Source organism: Diadema setosum, chromosome 3 (genome assembly GCF_964275005.1).
Source record: "Diadema setosum chromosome 3, eeDiaSeto1, whole genome shotgun sequence".
In the NCBI taxonomy this organism is placed as follows: domain Eukaryota; kingdom Metazoa; phylum Echinodermata; class Echinoidea; order Diadematoida; family Diadematidae; genus Diadema; species Diadema setosum.
In genome coordinates, this window is record NC_092687.1 from 43,441,151 (window position 1) to 43,450,786 (window position 9,636).

Below are 9,636 nucleotides of genomic sequence, written 5' to 3' on the forward strand. Positions count from 1 at the left end.
TTCCAAAAATAAACTTAAAATCAATTATGAAAAAACTGTGAGTATGCTCATTGGGAACAGTCATATGATTAAAAGGTATAATATATTGGATCTTAGCATAAAAGGCCATGTGATAAATCAAGGACAGAGTGTGAAATATTTGGGCCTTTATATTGATGCTGAACTTAAATGGAATGTTCATATTGATCATTTGTGTCAAGTTGGTCGCATGATTTCATTTCTTCGTCGTTTACGACAATTTATCAGTAGAAAATATTTAAATTTGATATATCGAACGGTTATTTTACCTCACCTAGATTATGCAGATATTATATTTCAATCATCACGTGGGCAACTTCTTGATCAAATACAAAAACTTCAAAATAGAGCAGGAAGAATCATTTTAAAGATTAAGCCACAATCTCATTTTTCCGTATCATCCATGCATGAAATATTACAGTGGGAAATTTTGAAATCTCGTCAAATTCGTCACGTTCAAATTATGATGTTTAAAGTTTTGAGCAATTTAACACCCAATTATTTGCAAGAAAATATATCATATGTTGAAAAACCCTATCATTTTCGATACAACAATCTTCCTTTACCAAGAACCTCGAGCAAATAGTTGTAAACGCACATTTTTTATAGAGGTATAAAGTTGCATAATAGTCTTCTCATTTGTATTCGTAACTGCCCAACAATTGTAACATTTAAGCGATTATTGTCAAACAATTTGACTGAATAAGACTCAATGGTGTCTATTTTATGAACAATTCAAAGATATTGTCATGTATAATGTTTGTATAATTAATGATTATTTTGATTTGTATATCGATTTTTAATTTAAATGAGAAGATAATATTGAATATCATTATTGTTATTACAAGACGATATTACCCCCTTTCCTCTCACTTTTTTTTTTCTATATTTTTTTTCTTCTTCTTCTTTTCTTCTTCTTCTTCTGGTCCCCATGGAAGACCAGTGACTCTATAACAGTGTCGCTGAATATGGGTTTTCCAGCCGTTTTCCACTATCTCATCTATCACTTTGTCTTTGTTATTATTGTTTCGGTTCGCTGTTTGTAAACTCATACTCGTACCGTTTAATGATATTAATTTTCTCTTGTTTGTATAGTGTGTATAACATTGCATTTCTGTAAACTCTGTATATTTGTAAAGATATTTCATTTGTATGCTTTTTATGACGGGAAATAAAACCAAACCAAACCAAACCAAGAACAAGAAGTAATACTAAATACGAATTTTTGTACTTTTTTAGTCTAACATTGAACAAGATTTGTTCTTGAAAGGCTGCAAAATGGTTCGATTTCCCTTCACTCACGGCTTCGGAATTCGTCTAGAATTCAGCCACTTACTTGATGACGTCATATGTTGAAGAACGCATTCCACTGGCGTAAACGCGCCGGCTGTTTGCATATTATGGGTTTGCGTGCATTTTCAGTCACGGTGAATGAAGTTCAAGTAATCCGATAATTTTATTGACGCAAAATGGCCTAAAACATGCTCGACCTCAGTTTTGAAGTCAGTGAGGATGAAGACAATTGTGATCTTGAAACCACGAGTAATGACAGCGACAAATATGATGTAGATTTGGAGGAATGAATAGGGGATGCGAAAGACGGTTTGCTAGCGGCAGGAGTAGGTTGTGGTGCCGCAGCCCGGCTAACGTATTAGCATATGAGCCTGCACCCCCCGGCAGGCCGGGGGTTGAGGCCGACGAGATGGGACAGCTGGACAAACGGGCGATTAAATAGAATGAAAGAGAGAGGTCCTAACAAAATGTGATGGGTCATTCGGACATCTTCCTTTTACTTTAATATGGACTTCTTAGTCATTTCTAAACCGATTTTCAACAATGAAATTTTCTTAAGTATTTCGTTATATAAGTGGATTTCAATTATCTTGCGGCAAGTTAAAAAATATAAATAAATCCACATCCAAACCTGGAGCCCGTTTCATAAAACTTGTCATCAGTGACAAGTTGTCATAGATGTGACAAGCTACTGAAATACTTGCATCTGATTGGCTGAGAGCAAATTTTCGCATGTGGCAGTTGCCACTGATGACAAGCTTTATGAAACTGGCCCCAGAACTGTGTTATCCCATAGAATTGTGGCATTTACAAAAAGTGTCGTCAGATATACGTTACAAATCCATTTTATTGCTGCTTTGTTGTGTTTGTGTGTGTGTATGTGTGTGTGTTTCCATCATAACTTTGTGTACGTAAAAATCATCTAAGAACTTTTACAAGCTGAAGCCTGGTACCCACCTTATGTTGTCAACTTCACAGCGAACGAGATTACATATTTATAATTGTACATCTTATCTACATAAACTGCTCTCAGTACAAGGGTTAAAGTCAAGAGCACTTCCTTCGTTGCATATTTATGCTCTGAAAATGACTAGAGGATTTTTATGACTAACGCTTTGCAGCATCTCTTTTTTAATCATATGTGTACGTGATCTGGGTTTGATGTAAATCGGTATAGCTTAATGTGTCTAAAAACCTATGCTTTGTCAGATACGTTACCACCGTTTATCGATTCGTGGGACCTAATTTATTACAGACAGGAACGAAGGAAAATTGAATTCACGTTTATTATTTGCATAAATATCTTTTCCAACTCCATCTTTATTGTCTTCCGTGAAATTACAAAATTTTGCACTATAACAGAAAAAAAGTATACAGTGTGGATTTGTGTAGTCCTATTTCACGTATATCTAAAAGCTTTATTGAAGAATCATATCTCAACTCTTTACGTTTAGAAATGCGGTGTTTTAACGAAAATAGTCACATTGTGATGTTCTTACAAGTTAAAATGAATTTATCGGCATGATTATTGTTGGGTCTGAAACGTATGATAACAGAACTTTTGATGCGGCAGATACGTTACCACATACCGTTCTTCTTCTGATCCAAAATGTGTTTAATTTGGCAGAAATGTTACCTAGCATTCGCTGTTTTTGAGAAGTGTAATCCTCATTCATAATGTTTCATACATAATCAAGGAGATTATTTGTATGATTCAAATGCAGGTGAAAAGTTGAATTAGGGTAACACATTTCAAGCCAAAATGTATGTTCTTGATTTTTGTTTAGCCTTCACTTTATAAATAACGATCATCTTTATTACAGATTAGATCAAGGCTGACTCCAAAATGTTTCCATGATTTGTTTTTTTCTATGTCTAAGCTTATAGTTTTTCATTTACAATAGCATTGACATTTTAAAGGAGGATATAAGCGGACGATCAACGATTTTCTAAGATGCACCTCTGGTATAAACGTATCTGATATGTGGTTTTAACATAAGAAAAGGACTCTGCGTTTGAAAATATTTCTATAAAAATGTCATGAGCTTTTTAAAATCACCCTTTGATTATTTTTTCTTTATAAGGGATTAAAGGTTCTGAATTTGTAAAAAAAATAATTGAAATCTTTGATGTTGAATTTTTGTTATTTATTTTTCTGCAACTGTAATTGCACACTTTTTCGGAAAATGGCTCATAAGGCTTTTGACGATCATGGCATAACGTCCTACTGGCATTGGGGTAAAAAGTTAGGGTGTTGAATAGGAACGACTATGTACAATGGTTAGGAGCTTGTAGCTATATCTATTTCCAAGAAAAAATGCAATCTTTACAGCTTGAGCTTCATAATTTCCTTTCAAAACTCCTGCCATTCTTAACTTACCAGCTTTCTGCAAAACGGCCAGCATTTTCCGCCCTTTTTCACTGCTTCCTCAGTTGCCATGGTGTGAACAGTCCAGCTTTATCGAACAGAGAGATAAAGGAGGTACACGTCTTGACTCGAACTTCGCCTTCCTTTGGATATTGCAGATGCGTTTAGCCGGAAAGAAGTCCCGGCAGATTCCAAAGTATTCATGCGCAATTTTAGCGAGAACCAACGAGGCCAAGTCATGTCAATTACATGTCGATGAAGTAGGAACAGACCTACGTTTCACTTCCCTGTTGTTGTGGCTGGTTGCACGGCGCTTTATGAAATATTATGTTAAATGTATTGTATACGCTTAAGTTTTAGCAAAAGAGAAAGTTTTATTTTTCCTTCTCCATAACAAAAAAAAAATATAACAATATCAAATATAATTCAAAAGTCATGAAAACATAAATAAGAATTCACGTTATAAGTTATTTATCATGTGAAAAAAAAAATGAATTTCATTATTACAGATCTTCAGTTTACAAGGGGAGGGACGTTATCAATAAGCAAATCGCTTGATTTGGACAACGGCCTCTGAAAATAATAGATTAAGAAGAGTTCGGTTTCAAAAGGTATTACATCCATTATTTCAAGTTGTAGGAAAAACTTGATTATTTTTTTTTTTTAATCATCATATGTAGCTACCTCAGATTGAAATGATATTTTCCCGTATTATACTGTTTTATAACGCTAAAACCACTCTCTAAGAAAATCCAGGTCCATGCTGTTGTTATCTTAATCATTTTTATATATATATATATATATTTTTTTTTTATGTAGTACCTTTTGCAACCGAAAGTGAATGCAGTACATTTTGAAACCGATACTTCACATACCAGGCATAGATTCCGTTTGATGTCATGAGATGTTTCGCGGATTTATTTTGTCCTGCAATGGTGGTAATGGGGATGGGATGTGAGGTCAAGGGAGCATAGGTAATTGGCAATGCCCTGCCCTATTTAGCAGCCAGAATAACAAACCAATGTGCACAGGTAACGCCCCACTTCTCCCTTCCTGACCAATATTTGAATGAATGATTGTCGTTGGTCATAGGCATCAAAACAAATTTCACAAGCTCCAATATTCTGGATCCATCCAGCATTATTTGTTTTTCTTGGGGGGGGGGGGACCATTATGCATAAAAAGGTTTTAGTAGAGGAGGGGTCACAGAGACACACCGCCCCTATACAGGATTACTCAACCAGGCACAGGGACAGTTAAAAAAATAGGGTACCCATTATGTTTCCCTATCCCTTTTTCTTTCCGACAGGCTTCCAATTGTTTCTCATTTCCTTGTTACACCACCCCTTTTATTTTCTGTTTTCTTCATTTTTTTTTTCATTCTCACCAGGTGATTTCTCTTTTTCATTTTCTTTTCCTTTTGTTCTCTCATACACGGGCTTTATTTCATTTCTTTTGTTATTCTTCTTTGTATCATTCTTTTTTTTTGTTATTTTTCTTTCTTTGAATTCTCCCTTCTTCTATTCATTATCTCTTTTTTCATACTTCTTTTCAATGGTACTTCAAAGGGAAAAGGTGGAAAAGCAGCATCTGAATGTGCTGTATTTTCTCAATGATTTAATCAAATAAGTTAAATGAATTTCATTCTTGAATTTTCTTATCAGATAAGAAAACATCTGATTATCTAAAAGCTGATAAAATCAAGAAGGCGATGAGCAATAGTATATTAAACACACGTTGATATTACCTTTGTGACATTAAGTAATTTATATATTTGAAAAATAATATGAATCTTGTGTTTAAAGCTTCATGCCATTACTTTCCTGTCCTGGTACACATTATGCACGTAGGCTACAGAATAGCACAGCATATCCACAAGTAAAGCACTATTGGTAGGGGTGTCAGAATTTCATGCTTATAGTATCTACATTTAACAGAGTAACATTGCTTCAGACTAGTTTTCACACACTTATTAGCTGTGAAGCCATTTATATAAGACATTGTCCATACCTTCAAAGTGTTTGTACGTAATTTTGGGGACAATAATAATTTATGGCTCAAACTCAAACTCAACACCCTAGCAGTAACGCACAGTAACTAACAGTAAACGCAGTACTTAGGACTACATCAAATTCACGTAATTTCTCCAGTCCCCCCCCCCCCCATTTCTTCTTCGCTCTTGTCTACTGCTTTTCATCCCTGATTCTTTACTTAGGATGCTGAGTTATGTTAATGAGTTCTCCTTCATTTTCCTCCATTGCTTGATCAAAACATGATGATTTTTTTTTTTCAAGATATTTGTCAGATATGCAATGCAGATCTCACTAGCATGGTGATTTTAGCAGAAATCCAAAAGCCAAAAGCCAACTTCTATTGTTTACAGATTAAGTCAGTAGGCAATGGTAGAGGGTCAAATCAATACTGCTCTTATTGGTCAATTTCCCGATGATGTCTTCCCGATGATGTCATTGGAGTGGATGTAGTAACTTTTGAAATCGAACTAGAATGTATGTAATAACTTTTAAAACCGAAGTGATTTTTTAATGTGTGTTCTTGTGTGTGTGTGTGTGTGTGTGTGTGTGTGTGTATCAAGACCAAAAAGTGAATTTTGATGAAAAATGGATTCAGTACCTTTTGAAAATGAGCTCCTGTATGTACCTTTTAACAATTCTTAAACTGAATGAACGGAACACATAAACGTATAGAACAAATAGCGAAAATCTTTTAAGTATTTTAAATATCACTTGACAAAAGGAAAACACACAAAAAAAAGACAAAGCAAAAGACGAGAATAAGGATCCTAAATAAGAAGAGTAGAGAGAAGAGAGGAAAAGAGAACATAAGCGATGAGATGAACAGTTCAGGAGTTGGGAGCTAACAAAAGCGTTATTTCAAATTCGAGTGGTAGATTGAGAAAAGAATTTTGTATAGGATCATTTAATATGCTGTAAAGAAGAATTGCTTTTTTAAGGCCATCAGTCAATGAGTTCCATTCATCTGGACCGTGATGTCGTGACGGAATTTTGAGCTTTGATGAGTTTATATTTTCCAAATAGTAATCTGTTGCATGACGGGTAGGATATGAATGGATATCATAATTTGAAATATAGATATCTTTTAACAATCCAGGGAGCTGATTGTTAGTATACTTATACATGAATCTTGCTGTTTGCCATGTATGTATATCAGACATTCTAAGAGTCTTTAAATCATAAAACAAAGTTTCAGTGTGTGCTAAGTAGTGTGAACCAGCAATAAGTCTCACAGCACGTTTTTTAATAGCAATATCGACTTCATTTTGTTAACACCATTATCTCCCCACACAATGTTACAAATGGTGATATGGGGTAATATGAGTGCATTATAACGAATTTGCAGGGTATAATGTTTGGTAAGATAATTATTCTCTTACTTTCCAGAGGATCCCGATATTTACTGATATTGTTGAATGAACTTGGTGTATATGATCGGACCATGTTAGGTGTGACTCGATAGTTATCCCCCCAAATATTGATCCAATTGCTTTCCATCAATGTGTAAAATGATATCATCCAATGGTGTGTGGCTAAACAAGAAAAAATGGGAACTCGTTCGTGTAGAACCCTGTTAGACATGTTAGAAAGATGGCAGAAAGAGGAGAGAAAGTTTGGGAGAGAAATGAAGACAGAATGATTTTACAATAACACATATCAAACATAAAACACACACACAATGTATATATAATGTGACCCTGCACCTCAAAACAAACAAAAAAGTCGCCAGACATTAATTTTTAGTTAAGACCATATTCTGAAAGAGCAGACTTTAAGCTTTAAAATGATGTATAACTCAAATGTAGTAATGTAACGTAAGTGAGGGGACTGCAATCTACAAGTTCGCTTTTTAGCAGCCCCTCAATTTTCATTTCCATGAAGTTCTTTTAAGAACCAATGTGTATTATTATGTTCCAATATATGTAATCATGTCAAAGTGTATTACCTGTGTTTGATTGGAAATGAAAATAAAAAAAAACATGCATGTGAACATGCATGTGTGAAATGAGAAAAAAAAAATCAAATGGACTCTCCTAACCTATCTAAATATTGGAAAGAAAGCACAAGCTCAGGAAAAGTGTGAACTGAGAAAAGAGGCTCTGAAGTACAGTGTCTATTCTTTACCAAACCGTGCTGGCTGTGAGATGAATGGGACAAAAAACAGGAAGTAAACCACCAGAGTAACAACAATTATTATTATTATTATTATTATTATTATTATTATTATTATTATTATTATCATTATTATATTCTTTATTATCTTCTTACAAAGCACATATTATATACAATAAAACATTCCTAAAAACATGCAGATACAAAAAAGAAAGTACTTAAAAACACAATGAAGGGATTATCAGATTAAATTGAAATTAGACATGCCTCATTAACACATTCTATCCATAATTAATGCTAACTTTCAAAGCAGTAGCACTATCCTTTCAAAAGTTATTAGAGTTGAAAATGAAAAAGTCAAGTTCGGCTCGGTTGACCCATTTCACTTATTTTCAGTCCTCACGCAAAATCAGTGTGTGCGACTTTATGTTCGTTTTGAGGTGCACGGTCACATATGAATAGTTTGTTCGCAAAAACCGGTAAGTCCATTTTTGAAGATTTTGAAGTACGGTCTCTGTCATAAAGTACAGAATGATACCCTTTAAATGATATATTGGTAACTACATATAAAGGTACATTTTTTAAGTTATGGTCAAAAGAAGCAAAATTTTTCTTATTATTCTCTTTATTTTTCTTGACCTTTAATCGCAAATATCTAAATTTGGCAAATATGGACTTATCGGTTTTTGCGAACAAACTCTTCATATATATACTATATCTCTATTGAGTGAAGTGAAGTAGAGTGAAAGTGAAGAACAATGCCCAATCAATGGTCCGATGTATTCAGAAAATCTGTTTACATGAAACGTAATCACGAGGAAGTATTCACAAGAAACCTATATACTGATAGATCCCCGCGCTGTTTTCTTTTCAGGTACGAGACCGAAAAAAAAAAGCATTGGAGCTTTGCTCTAGTAATCCAGTGTTGTCGTTCATGAACAGATTGTTATTATTCTTATTCTTATTATCATTATTATTATTATTATTATTATTATTATTATTATCATTATCATTATTATCATTATTATTACTAGTCAATTATGTACCCGTGGAGTGCTGAATCAGAAGAAGTGGGGCATGGGGGGGGGGGGGGGGCTATGATGAAGTACATGTATCATGCTTGTTTGGATTCAGCCAGTGCCCAGAAATCCTCTGTGGGGATTCTCCCCGAAATGGTCATGGTCACTGAGTCAACGGAGGTCAAATAACTGTTTTGCGCTACTCCTTGGTCCGATCTTGGCCAAACTTGCTGGAAGCATAAGTAGGCCTACACCTGGGAAATCCCCATTGAGAATATTTCTGGGGGAATCCCAAGGAGTAGTGAAAAACAGTTATTTGACCTTTGACCCCAGTGACCTTGACCTTTCCAAGAATGACCCCCTCAAGGGCAATTTCACGGTGAACCTGCAGCCCCCCACTAAGTTTGATGGAGATCGGACCAAGGACCTGCGAGGAGTAGAGGAACAATTAAACAGACAGACAGACAGACAAACGTTGCTCGAATTATAGTATGATTACTCTTGTACATCTATTATCATCATCATCATCATCATCATTTCGCGAATTGGAGCTGGCGAACTTATTCGCGGCATAAGACTTTCGCGAAACACCAAATCGCGTCCATTTCACTTCCGCCAATCTTGGCCCCTTGCAAAAATTTGCTCAAGATTCATGCACGCGAACATTTCCTGGTTTGAGAGTAGCCTCGCCATGCTTTTTTTTTTTGTGCAATGGGCCGACTCTGTTACTACGTGCTGTGAACGCTTGGAAGGCAGTATGTCGAAACAGAGCATTAGCACAGAATATCATTGC

At 35.0% G+C, this 9,636-nt stretch overlaps 1 protein-coding gene across 1 annotated transcript in view; it reads right to left on the reverse strand.

The window, feature by feature from the left end:
- The window catches only part of LOC140246898 (sodium- and chloride-dependent creatine transporter 1-like), a 51,208-nt gene extending 47,457 nt beyond the window's left edge, over positions 1-3,751 (reverse strand). Inside the window, exon 1 of the mRNA XM_072326223.1 lies at positions 3,692-3,751. Within this exon, the coding sequence (XP_072182324.1) occupies positions 3,692-3,751 (60 nt within the window). The remainder of the gene's footprint in view (positions 1-3,691) is intronic.
- Positions 3,752-9,636: the final 5,885 nt, after the last annotated feature.